This window comes from Anolis sagrei, chromosome 4 (genome assembly GCF_037176765.1).
Source record: "Anolis sagrei isolate rAnoSag1 chromosome 4, rAnoSag1.mat, whole genome shotgun sequence".
Classification (NCBI taxonomy): Eukaryota; Metazoa; Chordata; class Lepidosauria; order Squamata; family Dactyloidae; genus Anolis; species Anolis sagrei.
In genome coordinates this window covers 105481944-105504371 of record NC_090024.1, presented here as the reverse complement: position 1 = coordinate 105504371, position 22428 = coordinate 105481944, and the positions used below count along the sequence as shown (strand labels likewise).

General features: G+C 37.4%; 1 protein-coding gene across 7 annotated transcripts in view; it reads left to right on the top strand.

Annotated features, from left to right (window-relative positions):
* SLC12A7 (solute carrier family 12 member 7) overlaps window positions 1-22428 on the top strand; it is a 130036-nt gene that overhangs the window by 103020 nt on the left and 4588 nt on the right. For 4 of the 7 annotated variants that reach the window (XM_060774624.2, XM_060774623.2, XM_060774627.2 and 1 more), the window contains exons 20-24: window positions 374-505; window positions 1528-1635; window positions 3458-3574; window positions 10258-10439; window positions 16876-16890. In XM_060774624.2, the coding sequence (XP_060630607.2) occupies window positions 374-505; window positions 1528-1635; window positions 3458-3574; window positions 10258-10439; window positions 16876-16890 (554 nt within the window). The remainder of the gene's footprint in view (window positions 1-373; window positions 506-1527; window positions 1636-3457; window positions 3575-10257; window positions 10440-16875; window positions 16891-22428) is intronic. The other 3 variants (XM_060774628.2, XM_060774625.2, XM_060774629.2) reach the window with 3 other exon arrangements.

Sequence of the window (22428 nt, the reverse complement as noted above, 5' to 3'; positions counted from 1 at the left end):
ATATTTATGTATATGTTTGTGTATATTTATATGGTTTTGCGCATGTATTGTAATGTAATGTGGGGTTTTTTGGCTTTTAAGTCTCTTCCGCTGTGTTTTTCAGTATTTTTATGAGTGAGGGTCACTTGTTGGCCTGATAGGTATTTTGTGTCCAAATTTGGTGTCAGTTCGTCCCGTGGTTTTTGAGTTATGTTAATCCCACAAACAAACATTACATTTTTATTTATATAGATGTGATGTAAAGTAAATGTCAATAAAGAGTAGTCTACACTAGCATGAACATGTCAATAAAGAGTAGTCTACACTAGCATGGTGCCAAGTTATTAAAATATAGAATTCACGTGTTTCATGAAAGGTTTTTCTCTGATGACAGGTGTGGAGAAAATGCAAAATGCGTATTTTCACTGTGGCCCAGATGGATGACAATAGCATTCAAATGAAAAAAGACCTTCAGATGTTTCTGTACCATCTTCGACTTAACGCTGAGGTGGAAGTTGTTGAAATGGTAAAATATTAAGTGTATTTATGTGTATGCTTGCACTTGACTGAAAAATATTATCATGTCCAGCATCAAAAGGTTTATTTATCTATATGATTTAATTATAGTTTTCATTCCCTTTAGAGAATTCGGAAGCAAGCTTATGAAAACATAAAAAAGAATGTAGCAGCTCATAAATAATCGTTTCTTGAACATTTCAATAGTAATAAAGGCCAAAGACAAACTCGGAATTTGTCCCCAGATACCTACCTTTGTTTTATTTCTCTATTTCTGTAAGCAATATGCTTGCGGGGCATTTCAAAATGGCCATTGCTCAAATACAGACTTCAATAATATATACAATTTATTCAGCCAGAATGACAATGCGGAATTTCACTTTGTTCTCCATTAGCATGTGGCAGCTAGATATCCTGAAGGACAACGTTGAGGAAATAAATTATATGGCCTGAGCCATTATATTTTCTACCTCTTGGACTGGTTTGGTCCAAGTACACTGTGTTATGCAGGGATTAGATGGCTAGATGTATGGCAGGGAGGGCTTCTGTTCATGAAGAGCAAACATGATTGTCAGAGTAGAATTAAGATAGTCTTTGTGTCCATTTGAAGGCAGTAAGGAAGAGAGTGTAACAGAATGAGGACTAAAAATATTTTTTTTAAGAATGCATAATACTCATCCTATGTATTAGTGCTATACATTTACTGAGAAAATATGTACAGGTTTCAATGTCACGTACTGGCAAGGTAGTAATTGCAGACAATTTATTTTAATGGGGTGATTTTCTCCATTAGAAGCATTTAAAGTGCATAGCTACTTTGCCTTTTAGACAGCATCGTTCTTGAACCCATTTTTAAAAAATCAATACTTGATTTAAACAAATTAAATGAAAATTCATATCCAGGATCATTACAGTGCGGAATGTCAGTATCATTGCAAAAGGCCATTGCAAATGCAGTTTCAAGGTAAATACCAAGTATATAATAGTATATAGTTTCCTTTCAGTACTAATAACCATCATTTATTTTTCCAGTTTGAAAACGATATTTCAGCCTTCACATATGAAAAGACTCTTGTGATGGAACAGCGATCTCAGATGCTCAAACAGATGCAACTCTCTAAGAATGAAAGGGAAAGGGAGGTAATTCATTTTATTTTTCTTATCTAAAAATGAAAATTGTGTTTAAAAACGGGTGCTTATTAATGAGAACATTGTTGCCTTTGTCCAAAGTATTCCTAGATAGAGATCTGTCTCTATTGATTCAAGGAGTAGCAGCTGTCTTAGGAGCACTGTTATAACTCAGAAACGCCATCCATGAGGAATTTCTATCTTGTGAATCTATTGAAACAAACAGAAATATTGATATCCCATGGTATAATATTAAAAAGTACCCCCTCCCCCAGTGGCAGAGCGGTTAAATTGCTGAGCTACTGAACTTGCTGAGCAAAAGGTTAGTGGTTTGAATCCGAGGACCGGGGTGAGCTCCCACTGTTAGGCCCAGCTTCTGCCAATCTAGCAGTTCAAAGACATGCAAATGTGAGTAGATCAATAGGTACCCTTCGGTGGGAAGGTAACAGCGCTCCATGCAGTCATGCTGGCCACATGACCTTGGAGGTGTCTAAGGACAATGTCAGCTCTTCATCTTAGAAATGGAGATGAGCACCACCCTCCAGAGTCAGATACGACTAGACTTAATGTTAAAAGGAAACCTTTACCTTTACTAATATTAAAAAAACTTTAAGAACAATTTTGCACATAAACACAGTTTCTCTTTCTTCTTTCTTTCTTTGTTCCACTCCTTTCCAATACTTAAAACATATCTGCATTCTTGAAAATATATATTATTTAATTTATTTATGTGCAATCATTTGTCCTGTCATAAAAATTACGAATTACTATGCTCCAAACTATACATTTCATTTTAGTGGGTTTGATCAAATATATTTCCTCTGGAGGGAAAGAGTGTAGGATATGGCTTGTTTGCCTGGCCTAAAGATTAGCAACTTAGCATTAGGTTTTATGAGCCAAGTATTTCAAACCCTATCAGATGGTGTTGAAAATTTTGGGGAACAACCAAACATTTAAACTCAACAGCTATATTTTTCTGCCACAGTTTTATACATGATTTTTTTTCTTACATAGTAAAGTAATTTTCTAAGCTTTTGCTTATTTCCCACAATATGGCTGATTCTGCAATTTTGTTTTGCTTTTTTTGCATTCTTCTTTGGAAAAATAGTTTGTGGCTTTACCTCATTTCTATTCTAATTGTATGCTGTGGAACAAAAATATAGCCGTTGTATAGTAATTTTTATTGTCACAATTACTTTCTCCCTTTGTGTCTTCAACAAATATTAATTGTTGAGCGTACACTATTTTATGTACAATTTTGTTCCAAGCCTTCTCTCCAGAATATTTCTTTCATGCAGTCTGGAGCTAAACTTATAATTTGTATTGTTATTGCTTTTATGGTTTTTAAATGTATTGTAATGTGATTTTTTTGTTTTTGCTTTTAACCAATGTATGTATTTTTATATTGCATCTAATTGTGCCAATTTGTATGCCGTCCTGAGTCGCCTTCGGGCTGATATAGGCGGGATAAAAGTGACGTAAATAAATAAATAACTGCAAAGGAGTTTAAAGAACAGTGTAATTCTGAAACAAAAGCTGGCTTATCTGGGGTAAGCCTCTGATTTCTGAATTCCTTAGACCCAGTTTATAATGTGACAGACATTAGATGGCTTTTAGGAATACCCCCCCCCCCAGAAAAAACAACCCATCTTGGAGAATCAGTGTAAAAACAGAAGGCAACATCTACAGTGCAAAGATGATATTACAGAGCCAAGCACTATTATTCACATTCATTTTCATATAGAAATAGATTGTATTGTATTTCATGCACTAATGTAATTAATGATATCCTTTTTCTGTACGCTGGTTGTGCTTTGTGACCTTCCTGTCCCAGATTCAGAGCATCACTGACGAATCTCGTAGCTCAATCAAAAGGAAGAGCCGCTCTAGCCCACAGTGTATTACTCAAGATGTAGACAGTCTGCTACCTAATGACATTCAAGAGGAAGAGGTAGACATTGTATCACCTGGTTGATCCCTCCCCATTACCACACTTACAGTGCCACTGTCAGCCATCTTTTTTAATAGTTGCTAACATTAACTTGTTCTTCTAAATCTTACTAACCATTATTTTATGAATACGAAATAGCAGATCAAGTTGATTAAAGTTTTTTTTTCTTTAGAAAATGCTATAAAATATATATGGTCTCAACAGTTTACAATTCTAACTTGGTTCTTGAAAAACTAAACAAATTTGATAATTGCTTCTGAATGGGATTTTTTAATTTGCTGTGCAAACTTTTAATGCATCATTGAATATGTGATGGCATACTTGGTGAATCCATTAATTGCTTATCCTTACATTACGAGATCTATTTGCTGAAATTATGTCCCTTCAAGTCAACTATGACTAAATGGCAACCCTGGAATAGAGATTTCTTGGAAAGGTTGATTTAGGGGAGGTTTGCTATTCCCTTCCTCTAAAGCAGAGAATGTGATTTGTCCAAAATAACATTGTGGGTTTCCATGGCTGACTAGAGATTCAATCCCTGATCTTCCAGAGAACTACTCTATTACATACACCACTGGATCTCAGATTTATTTGGTCCTGTTTAAATAGAAGAGAAGCAGAGTTTGATAAGTCTGGTTATAGAGGAATCTAGTCAGTGTTAACAAAACATGGCAGCACACTGTACCAGCTCAGCAGCCATGTCAACAAAACTAATGCTTCCCTGGAGGAAATATGCAATGACTCGGGCTACACTTTCCATGTTCACAAAAACACCATAGACTAGATAAGTTTGCTTCAGCCAGGGCATCCTTTGCTACAAGAATGCTGCAGGTGGATCTGTAAGATTAACTCATTTTTCTGCCACCTTCCCTCCCATGTTCAATATATTCTACGGTAATTCCCATTCATGTATGTCTGAGAATGGCACATTGGGAATTTACTGTGAGGGTCCATTCTAGTCAAGGAGAAGGAGCCATCCTGTCCAACCTAAGGTGGAAAGACCATTTTCCTTCCTCTGGGGATCTTCCTTCACTGATTTTTTTTTGGCTTGAGAATTCATGGAGGAGGAGCCAGGGATCCAACTAGAAATACCTTCTTAAAATACATGATTCCCTTGCCTTGCCTGGGCAGCGACTAGGTTCAGCCCATTAATGGATAGCACCCTCTCCTTCTCTACAATGTACCTCTTTGATAAATTCTCCATTCTCTCCATTAGAAATTATGTAGTTCTTACTCATTTGAAGTTGTTGAAAAAGTTAGGTTTTTATCCTATCATTTGGGATAATTACTGTGTTGTGGATGATTTGCCTTGTCCATGGTTCCTCAGTTCCAGGCTGTGCTGGATAACACAGATTACACTATGTAACCAAATTTGAAAAATAAAATATGTTCCTAGTTTGAAAGTGTTATTTCTTGTTTAATTGTGTGGTACTTACTTTGAAAGTAGTTGTTATACTCCAGAAACTTCGTTTTTGTGGCTGCCACAAACTATGTTGAATTGGGTAAGAGAGGCTATGAGATATTAATTGAAAAACTATAGCAAAATATGCTGCGGGATGTGCCGCAAAAGCAAAGTTTTTGTGGTTTAATACACATTTTCCATGTTTTAATGATAGAACCAATTAGGAAATGACATTTCTAATCCAGGAACAAATACTGTGTTACATAATGTTATTCAAATCCATTCTGTTTATGCCATGGGAACAACCTTGGTCACCTGAATGGATGGTTAACTCTGGTATGGACATACTTCATAATATACTGTGGAACCTAATTTGGGTCGGAAAGGGTAAGATGATGAGCAGGGAATATTTGCCTGGGTCCTGATCTGGAACTGAATTACGCAAATTCCTCTCCAAAGAAGCATTAGTTGCAGTAGTAAGCACGGCTATCTGTTTCAGTAGATTTTGGCTTGAATCCTAGCTTTCCTTCTCTGAGCAGCACAGAGTTCATTTTCATTAATTGGAACATTATCATTTCTGCCTTCCCCAGCAGTCCCTGCTTCTGAAGTTTAGAATAACACTAGGTGTGGCATCGACTGCAAAAGGAGGAGGTTTGCATGAACAAAGGAGCAACATAGGGTCCAAGTCTATACTCTTATGGAAAGGACACTGACTCCAATATCAGTACAATTTATGTTAAAAAGAAATTTGCAGTGTTAGGATTGATTCACTGTGAGTTTTCCTTCAAACGAGAACACATGTGATAATTCAGAATGTAAAATTCTGAATTCCCAAGTAAGATAGAAAGTTAGATCAATGATTTCAGAACTTTCCTTCAAAATGTTCATTCCCTTGAGTGAAACTTAGTGATTTCTTCCAGAGGGAAAAAAAAATTGCTCCAGAATTCTAAATATATGTAATAAATATAGGATACATGTAAAAGCTAAACTTCTTTGGAATTTTCCATCTAGACGCCTTATTCAAAAAAACATTCCCATAAGCAGCTATTGCTTCCTGTAATTTTTACAATCATAGGTTTAAACTAAATCATGGTTCACAATTTAGCCTTCAGTCCTATTTGAACTCAGATAAACTTGAGCATGCTTAGCTATGTGTCAAATCTTTCTTCTCTTATATATTTCTTCCTTTGGGTTTAATAATAGATTTGAGTATTTGATTTAATTTTTAAATCTTCATTTTTTATATTATTGATTTTGTTTGTACATTTTTAAAGTGGCACTTCAAGTGTGAGTCCTTTTCCAATCTCAATACCCTAATTTAGTTCATAGCCATGTGAAGTGTTTCTTTTTGTAGTTTCCCTTCAGTAGAGTCTGTGTGGATGTCTGAAGCAAAAAAGAAATGCAGTAAAGTTAGAACATTGTAGCTATGAATCCCTTTTCATCTCCTTTAATATTTTTATGTGGTTGATGTCCTAGTTCCTAGTGGATTAAGTGGACTGAAGATTTTTGAGTGAAAATTTCCAAACTATGTGTTAAAAAATGATATTTGGTTGTAAATCTCTGATGTGTCACCTTATTGTATGGCATCTGCACAGTTGTTTCCAGAATGCACATTTTTGCACTGTTCTGTATTTTTGGTGGGCTAAGATATATAAAGGTAGCATGTTCTTCCATTCATAACATAGAGAGATATAATAATAACTAATTCTATGTATATATTTAAATCCAGTCTACTTTTAGGGTGCTTTGACAGTGTAATTGGGACTTTTGGAAGAACAAGACCATTTAAGCATTGTGTGCAGGCAGTGATTTGCATAATAATGCAAACTATTTCTAGTTGAGTTGTTGTATGTGTACACTGATGATACTGAAAACCTGTATAATGAAAAGGCTCTTGGTATTTTGGACTTTGTGTGATGGAATTGCCTCTCATCTTCTTACGAAGGTCAGAAAACCTTGCAGCCTTGTATTCCATGGAAGTAAGAAAATGTACAGAAGTTTTCCAAATAACAGTTTTATTATGTAATAAATATGCAATACTTCCTGTAATGCTGTTGCATGGGAACAGCAGTGTTCAAACATCTATATGGAGTTGTTAATAAAACTACCAATTGTATTGTCAAAGGCTTTCATGGCCGGAATCACTGGGTTGTTGTAGGTTTTTTTGGGCTATATGGCCATGTTCTAGAGGCATTCTCTCCTGATGTTTCGCCTGCATCTATGGCAATCATCCTCAGAGGTAGTGAGGTGTGTTGGAACTAGGAAAACCATCACCCAAGTCAAAAAAGAAGCACCATTAAAGCCTTGGCAGATCATGCAAAAAGAATCTGCGAAACCCACCTTCTCCAAGATGAACTGAACCACCTCAACTGGACTCTACAGGCCAATGGATACTCCACCTCAGACATCAGACCGAGAACAAGCCACAAAAGTAAAGACAAAGATCCACCCAGGGGAAAAGTGTTTTTGCCATACATCAAGGGAACCACTGACCGCATAGGGAAGCTGATGAGGAAACACAACATACAAACTATCTACAGAACCATCAAGAAAATCCAAAAAATGCTACGTCCAGCAAAGGACAAGGGATCCTCTCACTTCTGCGGGAGTCTACCATATACCATGCAGCTGTGGACAAGTCTATATAGGGACCACCAAACGCAGCTTTGCCCAAACACGAATCAAGGAACATGAAAGGCACTGCAGACTACTTCAACCAGAAAAGTCAGCCATAGCAGAGCACTTGATGAACCAACCTGGACACAGCATATTATTTGAGAACACAGAAATGCTGGACCACTCTCACAACCATGTCAGACTACACAGAGAAGCCATTGAAATCCACAAGCATGTGGAAAATTTCAACAGAAAGGAGGAAACCATGTAAATGAACAAAATCTGGCTACCAGTATTAAAAAACTCTAAAATTACAACAGCAAAACAACAGAGAGGAAACAATCAGGTACATCTAATCATCTCTCAACAAAAGATTGCCCCAGGCATTGCCAGGCCATCAAATGCTAATGAAGGTGGTCAGTTGAAACATTCACACCTAGATCCAAAAGAGTTCTTTGTCTCACCTTGGTCATTCCACAGATATATAAACCCATTTTCCTAGTTCCAACAGACCTCCAACTACCTCTGAGGATGCTTGCCATAGATGCAGGCGAAACGTCAGGAGAGAATGCCTCTAGAACATGGCCATATAGCCTGAAAAAACCTACAACCCAAAACTACCTATTATTTTCTGTTTCTTGCTAGCACATCTATTGTATGCTTTGTATAGTGAGTTCATTATGTAATGCAATTGTATGACTGTTGTGTACTCTTTATGACTTTACTAATCCTCAATGATTCCATACTTCATCTAGCACTGTTGCTATTTTCCACTATTTTTTTAATTTTAAAGGAAGAGCAATCATTCAGCAATCAATCATTCAATTTGCCATTTTCATTGAATGGCAAATTCTTGATTTCCAAAATCCTTCTGAACTCTGAAAGGGACAGGAGTGGCAGCAGACAAACTCTTCTGATCTCAGTTCATAATTTGGGCTGGCATAGCAACCTGTTTTGAGGGAAGAACAGGAGGAGAAATGGGGGAGGGGCAGGGGGAATATATATTTATGAAATCTAAATTTGGACTTCCTGATGATGCTGTGGCAGCTTTCAAGGCACCAGGGAGAGAAGAATCCTAGATCAGATTGCAGATCTGAGGCTGAGAATGGCCTTGATGGGAAATTGCCTTCATTTATAAAGCAGCCAAGCCTTGAAAGTTGTACACATTTGCATTTGAAATGGACTAACATCACCTAGCCAAAGGAAATCTGTAAATATAGTAGTGATGGGAATAAATGTTGAGAGGAAGAGGGTACAAGGTCATCTCTGCACAACAAATACATCTACCTGGCTATCACTGGAAAAAGAAAAAAGTTCATAGAAGAGATGTTATTATTCAGTGCTGTAATGAATTACATGCAAGTCATTGGATGTATATAAAGGCACAGCAAAGCAGAAACCAATCCAAAACTTTAGGATAGTGAGATAGGTGCAAGTATGTGTTCACAACTTAGTTTATGTTTTGATTCATTTATGATGTTCAGATATTATATCTATTGGAATGTTGAACCTTTATAATCTTTGAAAAAGGTCAGATGGTTCAAACAACATAGACTGTTCAGATTAGCAAGGGGATGCTTGATGGTTAACCTCTAGCTCAGTGGTTCTCAACCTGGAGTCCCCAGATGTTTTTGGCCTTCAACTCCCAGAAATCCTAACAGCTGATAAACTGGTTGGGATTTCTGGGAGTTGTAGGCCAAAACACCTGGGGACCCACAGGTTGAGAACCACTGCTCTAGCTGATTTCATCCCTGTGGCTTCTTAGTATGTTTCACCATTTCTATTGGTCAGTAGTTCTCAACCTGTGGGTCCCCAGATATCTTGGCCTTCAACTCCCAGAAATCCTAACAGCTGGTAAACCAAAACACCTGGGGACCCACAGGTTGAGAACCACTGCTATAGGTGCAGAATATGGACATGGAATAATTGTTTGGTGGGGGTAAGGTGTGGGTGGAATTGCAGCAAAGCTGTGAGTTCTGGAGGAGACTTCAGTTGTTCTGGAGAGAAATGAGAGGGAAATTTTAAACTCCGCTACAACAGAAAAATATTTCCACAACCACAGGGTAGACGTATGTTTGCACATGTCCTAACAGGAGTGTGGCTCTGATACGGACCCCTTTGAGGTCTACCAAAAAACAGATCCCATCCCTGTTTAGACAATTTGTTCAGTTATATCATTAGATCTAAAGCATTTTGGATGAAATTGATCTTCTAATCACTGGTTATCCATGTGTTGTTGAACTGCAACTTACATTATCCTTATCCATTATAGTGAATGGTGGGGACTGCAGAGAGTTACAGTTCAATAATAATTAGGGGCTGCGCAATTCACATCTCTACTTTAAAAGAACTACACAACAGTTGTATTCATAATGCAGAAGGATCTTTTTCTGGGAACGTGTGTCGTACATTTATCTGTATTGACATTTTTAAATGAATATGTTTTTAAATTAATTGTGTTTTAACATGATAGCTTGTTTTAACCTTGTTTATAAGCTGCCTTGAGTCTCATGTCAGGAGCAAGACAGGATATATATGAATGGATGGGTGGGTGGATAGATGGATGAACTGATAAAGTAATGAAAAGAGGCTTCCCTCCATCAATTCTGTGTTCCCTAACTTGGCAAAATTTGCTTATTTTTGCTTGTTTGTTTGTTTTAATCAGGCTCAGTTAATCCATGATAGAAATACTGCCTCCCACTCAACGGGAATGGTGAAATCCCAGACTGCTATAACTACACCAGAAAAAATACAAATGACGTGGACAAAAGAAAAACTTATATCTGAAAAACATAAAAATAAAGAAACCAGTACGATGAATTACAAAGATATCTTCAATATGAAACCGTAAGTAGTTCCATGAGTATTTTAAGTATTAAAATGATTGAACTCTTGTTAGGTTGTCAAATACAAAGGCCTAAGTCCAAGTGTTAGTTCATGAACTGAAGTTGACATCCTGTTATTTATTCAGTTACCATTATATAATCACATTCACAAATTCACATTCTTTGCAGCACTTTGCCCCCTCACTGAAGCAACAGTAACACGACAAGTCAACACCTATAGGTCTCATTGATTCAGTGGGTTTATTCCCGCTCATTCACTTGTTCACTCAATAATTACATAAATCCCATTGATTCAATACATCTACTTTGTTTAGGATCAGCAATGGGGCGCAAGTGGAATTTAATAAGTATTCACCTACAAACAAAGAGGTCATTACTCTGATACTAGTATTTTAAAACAGCCCAGTTTATGTTCCTTTTAGTGCTTTACATCCTTTTAAGAAGGCAGCAACAATGGTGATTTTACATAAATCTTTTATTTCCCGTTTCTGATACAAACTTTATATGGTCTCAGTGCACCAAAATTTGTTTTGAAGGCTGAAGAACTATCCAATAACTGTGCAGAAATAGAGAAGAAATATTGCATTGTGTTTCACTAATTCTGCATTAAATTAACCAAAATAATTGGCAAAATATATTGATCAGGGGGCAAGATATTCAGCAAAAACAAAAACAGATCTGCTTTTCAGCGTGATCTAGTCCCTATGTTTAGCTATCGTGTTGTAAGACATATCTGCTGATATTTGTCTTATGACCCACCTTCATGATTTATATAGGGTTTTTTACATCAATATATTTGTTGACCCTCTGTCTTAGAAAAAAGGAAAGACTGCAGTCATTTTCACCATTAAAGGGGACATATAATCTATAAAGTTTCTGAGTACATCCCTTGAAGCAGTGAAAACCATTTGGGAAAGGGCTCAAAGTAGGATATTTTAGGCTTTCCTTAGATGAACTAAGAAGAGTCATGTATGTAGTACTTTTCTGAGCAAATGAGGGAGAGTGACATAATATAGAGACTATCTTTAGCTTCACCCCAACACATTTCAGATTAGTTCATTTGGTGAAATCAACATACATTCCTTGGGATTCTCTCCTTTCCTGCACAGCAAAATTTCCTCATAGATTCTCCAATTTTGGAAAATGTGTGTGTCTTTTAGGTGATTTTCAAGACCATGATGAAAATAATAGAAGAGACCCTTTTCCAGAACAACTATAGATTTCCTTTTGAGGATGAGGATAATGACAATTCATGCCATATGCATGAAACCTAACACAAAGACAAGGGCACTTAGTTGCTCTGCAAGCACTAAAAGGTCAACAAAATGACAAAAATGAATGCACAAGTTTAACTATATATTCTGAATTAGTCTGGAATGAATGAATGAAGCTTTATTTATATACTGCCCCATTTCCCAAAGGGATTTGGAGCGGCTTACACCAAAACAATTAACATAAATAATGATAAAACACATAACAAGTCAAACAAGTTAAATCACCAGAAATAAAACTAGTCATAATAAATAAGATGGAATGTAACTCAAATATGTTACAGTCAATACAAAACTATGTGAAAGTTTAGCATATAAAACATATATAAACATTAAAACGAGTAAACATCATGTGATCTGCTCTTGCTAGTTTGAGCACTAGGGTCAATTAAAATTCTGTTTAAACACCAACTGTTAAAATTATGGTTAGTCGTTTCCAAAAGCCTGTCTCCACAGCCATGTTTTCAGTTCCTTCCTGAAAATAGTTAAAATGGGAGCCAGTCTGGTTTCCTTGGGGAGGGCATTCCAGAGCCAGTTGTCTTTCCCTCATCCCTGCTAGCCGTGCTTGTGATAGAGGCAAGACTATGAGAAGGCCCCCCACAGCAGATCTTAAGACCCAAGTGGGTCCATAGGAGGAGATGCAGTCAAGCAAATAGACTGGATCCTAACTGTGTAGGGCTTTGTAGGTAATAACCTGTACTTTGAATTGGACCCAGAAACATATAAACAGTGAAGCTGTTTTAGTAGGGGAGTGTTGTTCTCCCTATAATTAGCCCCCCGTTAACAGCCTATCTGGAGTTTCCAAGCTATCTTCAGTGGCATTCTCATATAAAGTGCATTGCAGTAATTATCCAGGATGTAACCAAGGTGTGGACCACCGTGGCCAGATCTGGCTTTTTGAGGTATGGATACAGCTGATGCATAAGTTTTAACTGTGCAAAGGCACCTGAGGTTCAGGGGTCAGTGCTGAGTCCAGGAGGAGCCCCAAGCTGTAAACCTGTGTCCTTAGGTGGAGTGTTACTCCATCAAGCACAGGTTGCCATCCTAAACCCCAATCAGCCTTTCGGTTGACCAGGAGGACCTCTGTCTTACCTGGATTAAGCTTCACTTTGTTAGCCCTCATCCAACCCACCACAGCTGTTAGACATTGGTTCAGGACCTGGGGAGCTTCCTTGGCTTTAGGTGGAAATGAGTAGTGTTATCTGTGTTATCTGCATACAGATAATACTAAACTCCAAAACTCTGGATGACCCCACCCAGTGTTTCATGTAGATGTTGAATTGCATGGGGGATAAGATGGAGCCTTGCGGGACTCCACAAGCCAATGGCCAGGGGCCTGAGCAGGCATCCCCCAGCACCACCTTCTGGAATAGTGCAATCCTGACAGTTTTATAAAAGCCAAAAGCAATTTTTGAAGAATTGGGCCTAAATCCTATTGCTAGTACCCAGAAGAGTAGATCCATTGCACTACTGAATTTTACCAATTTCCCATTGATCACGAAATGTATACAAATTGTTCAACCTGGAAGTATTTCCTTCCTTTCATCACTTGCCTATCAATATTACTGTATTAGAATATAGAAGAAAGGCCAGTGCAGCTCCAGACCTGTGAGAGTTATTTCTTACAATGGCAAGAAATAACACAACAACATAAATCCACAACTAATGCATTCTGTGGAGACTAAAAGTAGTAGAATTCCACAAGCTTTAAAAAAAGGCATAACTTAAGGTCAAAAATGTCTGGAATGGCACAAAAGAAAGATGAATAGATCTAGAGATTAACTACTATACTGAAAGACAGCTTCTGTTCTTAGTAAAATAACATTACTTCTCAGATTCACTCAGTGAAAGCATTTTTTATCCTAAACACAAATCACTGCTACATTCTTAGTTCGGTGGCAATGTGTCACTAAGACAAATATTTCTGTAGCCACTAGATGGTGATGTTATCTCAGTAATTGTTCCCTAATGGTGGCAGTAATAAAACCCTGACTAACTGGAGAGGGAAACATCCAGTTTTCTTTATATATTTTGCAATAAGATAAAAGAAATGCAGCAGCTTGCTATATTTATTATCTGCTGTGTGGGGGAAGTCTAAAGTGTTTGTCTTAATATAAGTTCTGCTTTTAATATAACACTTTTAATTTGATCCACAGCTACATTGCTATAAATATTGTTTATGCCATAAATTAACGCAGCAAGAAATAACATTTACTAGGTAGCTGCAGGACGAACTGTGAAAATGAGTCATATTTTTAGTAAAGCATCTGAATGATTTAACAGCTATAATATACACGATTCTCAAGCTTCATGTGCTGTACCAGAATGGAGTTGGTGTTTTGTTAGAAGAATTAGCATTTAAGGGAGTCATGGAAACTTGTTTCCTTCAAATCAGTGGTTCTGGACCCCTTTTGTCCCAAGATGTTTTTACGCAACCCTGGGTATATAGGTATCTAAAATAGGTATAAAAATCAAACATTTACTGATAATAAAGAATCATTTGCAAGCTTGTTAAACATGTTAATTTTCCTTTTTGTGGAGTACAACTGTAGCATTTTCTGCAGAGTCCACTGTAAACGCTGCACAAGCGTTTCATGTAAATGCCTAAGGAAGCCAATAGGTGATGTTCAGGGAGAAAAATTCAGGATCCCAACATTAAGTTCAGGGGACTCCATTTGGGGTTGGGAATCCCTGATTTACAGGGCTGCAGTAAATGTGTGTATGTTGACATAAGCATCTAGAGCAGTGGTTCTCAACCTTCCTAATGTCACGACCCCTTAATACAATTCCTCATGTTGTGGTGACCCTCCCAACCATAAAATTAGTTTCATTGCTACTTCATAACTGTCCTTTTGCTGCTGTTATGAATAGTAATGTAAATATCTGATATGCAGGATGGATTTTCATTCACTGGACCAAATTTGGCACAAATACCCAATGCACCCAAATTTGAATACTGGTGGGATTGGGGGAGGGTATTGATTTTGCCTGTGGGAGTTGTAGTTGCTGGGATTTATAGTTCACCTGCAACCAAAGAGCATTCTGAACTCCACCAACAATGGAACTGAATCAACTCCCATGGTCACAGAACTCCCATGACCAACAGAAAATACTGGAAGGGTTTGGTGGGCATTGACCTCGAGTTTTGGAGTTGTAGTTCACCTACATCTATAGAGCACTGTGGACTCAAACAATGATGGATCTGGACCAAACATGGCACGAATTCTCAATATGCCCAAATGTGAACAGTGGTGGAGTTTGGAGAAAATAGACCTTGACATTTAGGAGTTGTAGTTCTTATTGTATAATGTCTTTCTTATTGTATTGACTCTAATGTTGTTAGCTGGCCTGAGTCCCTCCTCGGAGGTTGAGAAGACCGGGGTATAAAAACTCTAAATAAATAAATAAATAAATAGTTGCAGTGATTTATAGTTCACCTACAATAAAAGAGCATTCTGAACCCTACCAACGATAGAACTGGGCCAAACTTCCCACACAGAACCTCCATGACCAACAGAAAATACTGTGTTTTCTCATGGTCTTTGGTGACATTGACATCACCTCGCAACCCCTCCAGGGGTCCTGACCCCCAGGTTGAGAAACACTGATCTAGAGCATCCATATAAATTGGATAAGAAAATCAGTCCAGTTTTAATTGGGCAAAATTGCTACAGAATTTTGACATGCTCGAATGTCAGATGATAATGGTGATGTTTATCTATTTCTCTCTATGGATCGAGGTAGGGAACAACAACAGCACATAGACATGTAACACATTTTTTTTAAAAAATGATCAGTTATAAATATATAATCAGTTAAAATAGCACAACTGTTTAAAAAACACATATATTTAAATCAGCCAAATAAAAACCCTGTATGGAAGGATTGGTCTTTAATGCTGTTTTAAACTCAGACAGTGTACGCTGCTGTCAAGTTGCGACGATGCAGCTTTGCTCCTGTGCCTTTTGTTGCCCTTTAGTACAGAGAGATGTGCCCTCCCTATGAGAAAGTAAGCTGCCTTCCCTCTGCTGGGTTAAAATAATATCTGATCTTTTCCAAATGCAGTGTTCATCTGTTCTCAGGAATCAAGGACATGCAATGATGCTATTTGATATTTTAGATGAAGGACTGTTAGGGATATATATGACTCAATTTAGGAGGGAAGCCTTTTTAGGACAAAGGGTTGAAAGCCCACTCTGATATATATGGAGTTGGATCCAGATACAATCATATGTCTAGTAGACACATTAAAATCAATTGGTCACGTCGGAGTGAAGTGCTACCGATTTCAGATAGTCTGTTAAGTATAACTAAGTCAGGATCCAACTTACAGCCAACTTTAAAAAACATTTTAAGAGCATTTGTGATTGCTTTTCATGCTTAATAACAGTCTCCAAGAAGTTGTTTATGAGAAATATAGGCTGAAATGTGGGTCCCTATCCATCTATTTGCAAATACACACACTCCGCTAGGGAGATCACATGAACACAATTCTGCCAGTTCAAGCATAACTATCTGGAAAGGAAAGGATTGGGAGAAAATAAGTGAAAGGATAGCATTCATGCCCAAGAGCTATTTCTTTCCTTGTATACATTGAGAAATAACATCTAGGTATGTCCACGTTTGGTTTCTTCTGTACTATGCAACATCTTTCTTTTTTAAAAATCAATCTCTTAAAGGCACAGGATGATAATAATAATAATAATAATAATAATAATAATAATAATCAACTTTATTTCTACCCCGCCACCATCTCCCCGATGGGGACTCGGAGTGGCTTACATGGGGTCAAACCTGGACAACATAATACAGCAATAAAATCAAAGCATATACAACAGACAACAACATTATCAAAATGACATTAAAAATAATAAAATAATAATAAAATAAAATAAACATTCCAAAAGAATTCAGAATATATGCACATACTTTTATGTTTGAAAAAACAAACAAGGGACAAGTAGTATATGTTTATTAGAAACACAGGAATACTATAGAACTTGCTTTTTAGGGAGGAAAGCACATTACACATTCAATGTATGCATGGTTAAAATGTTGAAGCGCAAATAAAATTATGATGTGTTCTATGCTGTATTGGAAAAAAAAGTCGCAGAGCTATATATTTATAAAGTAATATTTTTACACGTTTGTTTCTTTTCCATGTAGAGAATGGGGAAATCTGTAAGTGAAATTTGATTCAATTTAGGTTATTTTTTTCCATGCTTTTCTGTGCTTTATTGTTTAACTGTTGTTGCATGTCTTCTTCAAATTAGCTGCTTTTAATTTTTAATGTGCCCATATATGTTTAAGCATGTGAATGCAATGGCTTAGCATTCCTATTTGTTATGGTTTCTTTTCCTTTTTCTAATAGGTTTCGCTTTATTTTATACATTTTTTTCTCCTTCAGAGTAAATCATATTATATGTCTCATAAGAGGAAGGTCACCATTGGCCTGTACATAGCTATTGACATTTCCTTCATCAAAATCCCAGGAGTGCAACTTTCCTCCCTAATTATCTCAATTAGCAGATGTGCAGTAGTTTCTGGATAAGCTAACATTGACAGAATTGCAACGATTATGGCAACAACACGTAGAGTGGCTTTTAAAGGGGGGAATACGGGTTTTTTTTTCAGCCCAATGGGTTTGTTAAGCCATAACATTGTTCATTTTCCAGTTGCTTCATTAGTGAGAATATTGCTGTGGTACCGCATCCTTCCAACCTCCGTTCTTCCCATGTTTTAAAAAGCCAACAATCTTATCATAAGTTAATATGGCTAGACATATTGTTCCGGCAGATCATTTAGACTCATGAAAGTGGCACAGTAATGTCTTTTTTTCCTTAGCAACATCTTCCATTTTCCCTCTTTGAAGCACTACTAAAGGCTTTCTCTACATTTTTTCCTTTATTGCTGTCTATCTCCATCCTTTTGTTCTATGATTTCTCTCAGTGAGCCATTATTTCTTTATATCAAAAATCTTTCCATGGAGCATTGGTGTTCCTTCACTTTTATACTCTTTAAAAAAACAAAACGTATCCATCCTCTATCATTGTATGGCACCTACTCATCTTTGACCCAGAAAGTGTGATCTGCATGCAGGAACAGGTTTTCTGCCCATTGATTGCACAGATTCCCACTATGGGGCGGAAAACAATTTGTATCCAGCAATGTACACATTAAACCTATGACTTATCCCATACTCCTCCTGACAGTTATGTTTCTGCACTGGGTCTCTTGCAAATTCATTCACCCCCACATTTGGGTGAATTGGGAGCTGATTTGAACTCTTAACATGGGGAAAACTCTTGATCTGTAGACAAAATGAAGCTCTTTAAAATATAAACATAGAAATTATTTAAAGAACAATGCATTTTAAAACAAAAGAGCATATAACTGGATTTCATTAACTGGTATGATCTTGGACTTTTCTTAACTTAATTAGAGGATCGCCCTTGAAATTATGAATTTGTTTTACCTTTATTTACTATTTTTTTTAAAAAAAATCTCATATCAGTTTTGGGTTGTTGTAGGTTTTTTCAGGTTATATGGCTATGTTCTAGAGGCATTCTCTCCTGACGTTTCACCTGCATCTATGGCAAGCATCCTCAGAGGTAGTGAGGTCTCACTACCCCTGAGGATGCTTGCCATAGATGCAGGCAAAATGTCAGGAGAGAATACCTCCATATAGCCCGAAAAAACCTATAACAACCCAGTGATTCCGGCCATGAAAGCCTTCGACAATACATATCAGTTTTTCTTCCATATTAAAATTGAGCTGATTCAATACAGATATTTTTTCACAGGGCTACCATTAAAAAGGTATAGATCGAAATGTATAGCCCCCCTCCCCAATTTAGAGACAGTAAGCCTGCCAATTCTTCATAAATGGATCCAATTTCATGCCCAAATGCATCAACCCAGTTCAGTAAGATTTCTTAATAGTGATTCTACAGTGAATGCAAATCACCATGGAAGCAAACATTCCATGGGAAAAGTGTCAACATTCTCCGAGTAAAATTCTTCAGTTTCATCTCTTGATGCTGCTTATAGCTTATATCTTCACTTATTTCTGTAGCTGGAAGACACTGCAATTCTGTTAGGTTGGTGTGGGCTGGAACCTAAAAATAGACTTTGCCAGGGACTAGCTGTGCGACCCCACACACACCCCATACCCAGGGGAGGGCCTTAAATTAAGATCATAGCCCATAATTCTGGACTCTGTTTTAAGAACCAAACAAGTCACATAATTGACCAATTCAAGCAGAATGGCTCCTTACCGTGCAACTGAATGGGCACTGGAAGAAGAGAGATGCTATCAGAAGCTCCTGGCTAAAGGATGCAAAAGGGGTTTCCCCGATGCCAAGATTAAGGACTGTCTTATAGCATGGGATTTTTCTCTCTCTGAATATTGGCTGAATATATTAATTGTCACAAACTTGGGGAAAGGGAAAATATGATATCATAAATGGCAGCCATCTAGGAATATTGTCCATAATCTGCAGTAGCCTATGGATTCTGCTGGAGATATGGGAGTATTAAGATTGCCATTTTCTCCCAGCTGCAAAATTGTGAGTGGACACTTCCCAACCTACTTACCCTCTCCCAGTCAGTAAATGGTCATGGATGCACACATGGGAAGGGTGTACATCCGTGGGAAAGAATGGATATTCAGGGAAGTGGTACTGTATGCTTCCTTGTGCAACAGACTCAAAAGACATGTGTATACACCAAGATTTTGTGGATATATGCCACCAACAGCATGTTGATTAAAACGGCATGTGACATCCCTGCGTTGCAGGTCTGATGCTTTATGGGTTCTATTAACAAAATAAACCATAATTCAGGAATACAAATTATCTTATTGTAGTGTATGAAAATTAAAGTACCACAGCTGCTGGACATTCTGAAGACACTGCCTCCATCAGCAAATGTCCCAAGAAACAGCTTATGTTAGTCTTTCTGTCACCAATGCTCATGATTGAATTAAGAACTTTCAGACTTTCATTCCACTTGGAAAGTACATAGCAATGACGCTATCTTTTTTTAAAGAAAAAAAATAAACATTACAAATAAAAACAAACTTAAAAGCTACTTTTAAATATGCATCTAGGTGAAAGTGACAGTGAGCTTAATATTTATTTTCATGGGGCAATTCTGCTGTGATCAAAGTTCCAAGAATCGGTATAGAGCAGGCAGCTAGTACTGATGAAAAGTCTGCCATAAGACCTTGAGTAAATATTGTTCCTCTCTTTATCCTCAGGCCATTTGTTGATACATACTTTCTTCATTAATGGATTGACACCTGTCTTTTAATTCTGTTACAAAAAATAGCACCAGCTGCTGTACTTTCCTCTTTTTAGTGGTGGGATTGTGTGCTCCTGAGAGGCAACATGCTGTGCTTATGGTAGCAGTATTGCTAGTAGGGTCTCCCTTGTTAGGTAGGCTGAGGAGCTTAGACTAAATGCATCAAATAGCTACTGGATCTCTCAGAGGCAATTCAGTGGCATTACCTCTGAGAGAGCTGAACATATATATATAGAAGGAACAAGACTTGAAGAGAGGAGGCTTAAAAATTGGAGAAAGGAACACCAGTAGTTTAAAATATGTAGATGATACCATACTACTACTGGAAGGAACCAGCAAAGACTTGGAACGATTGAAGAAAATCAAGGAAAGAAGTCCAAAGTTTACATTTGAACATTAAAACAATAATGATGAATACCTATGATTTACATAACTTTAAAGTACATGATGAAAATATTGAAATAGTTCAAGATTTCCCATTCCTTGTCTCAGTTGTTAATCAGAATGGAGACTCCAATCAAGAAATCGGGGAAAAACTAAGATTTGGAGGAGCGGTTGTGAAGGAGCTAGACAAGATCCTAAAGCCTGAAAACATATAATTGAATAGTAATGTTAGGATAGCCCATGCCACAATAAAATAAAACTTACTTGAAATGTATTGCTGAAGAAGAGTGCATCAGATATTGTGGACTGCTGAAAAGCCAAATAAATGAATGCTAGAGCAAATCAAGCCTTAACCATCCATAGAAGACAATATGAGTAAATTGAGACTGGTTTGGACATGTCATGAGAAGAAACGACTCATTGGAAAAGACATATGGAAGCCAATAGGAAAAAAGGAAGTCCACATTCCAGATGGATAGATTCAATTAAGAAAGCCACATCCCTGAATCTACAGGACCTGAGTGAGATTGTTGACAATAGGGTGAATTGGAGGTTTCTGATTCATAGAATTGACATAAGTCGCAGTTGATTTGGTGGCAGTTAAGAACAATAAAGTATACTTTCAGAAAATTGGGCCTCTCCTTATCAAAATAAGTTCATGAACATTGTTTTCTGAATAGTTGAACACAAGAAAAATAACTATACTTACTGTCTCTTTTAATGCCACAGTAATTTATTGGTTCTCTTTATTGAGTGACATTCACCTTGCCTTGCTTAGTGCTTTACACATGATTAGTTTGATCACTGTGACAGCATTTACGTCACTAGTCACTGATTATCTTTGGTGATCCACTTAGCCTATTTTGTGTTTGTTTTTTTCTTTACATATGAGAGTCTAAAGTACCCCAGGCAGTGCTTTATCTGTACACCAGTCTAACAATGGCACTTTATTCCTTCATTGCCACCAAAAGCTTCTCAGAGCAGCAGCCTTTGAGCCACCAGGAAATATCTACTCCCAACATGCGCATATTCTTTTTAACTTCATGAGAGTAGATTAAGTTCTGGGCACAGGGCCTTTTAAATTGTTTTTTTTTTTTTTTAGAAAAAATATTTGTTAGGGTTGTCTGCAGCTCTGTGTGTATCGATTACGATTGCATTTTCAGATTTGGCCTTTTTATTTAGAGAGAGAGGCAAGTTTCCATGCCTGCCTCTTTGGGAAATGAAGCAAGTGAATTGTTTTCTGTCATGCAGAGGACATTCCATTTGGATGTCCCCCAAAAGGCTAATGGGGTGACTAAGTGCATGAACCTTTTTGAAACAAATATAAATTCTCCCTCTTTTTAAAAATTTCTGTCTGGGAGACACATTCAAGACTTTCTAACTTTCAAGCCTTTCAAATCCAGATTTCTACAAGGGTTGAATGAAAAGTAATGCCTCCACCTTCGTAATTCCTCAACAGATGGCAGTACTGGTATGCGGCAGGTACCGGCTTGTTCAGTAGACTTTCCTCTATAGTTCCATTTTGGCAGGAAGCATTAGCATTGAATGGTTGTTTTGTTAAAGTGTGAAGTATGGAACTCTACTCAGATGCTCAGTCAATGCGACTTAAGCAACGTGCAGTCATTGAATTCTTGACAGCAGAAGGTGTCACCCCAAAGGAGATTCATCAGAGAATGCAAGTTGTTTATGGTGATTGTGTTGATGTGAGTACTGTGTGTCATTGGGCAAGTAAGTTTAAAGATGTTGAGGTGGGAACATCTGACTTGTGTGACAAACAAAGATTTGGACGTCCTGTGACAGCAACCACCGAGTTTCACAAGCAAAAGGTTGACAGATTGATTCAGGATAGTCATCATATTACTCAGAGGGAAAATTTCAAGCATAATCGGCATTTCACAAGAACGTGTGGGTCACATTATTGCTTTGCTTGGCTATCGGAAGATCTGTGCATGATGGGTACCCAGGATGCTAACGCCTGAAATGAAAGCGCACAGACTTGAAACTTCAGAGACTGGATCTCACCACCGTACA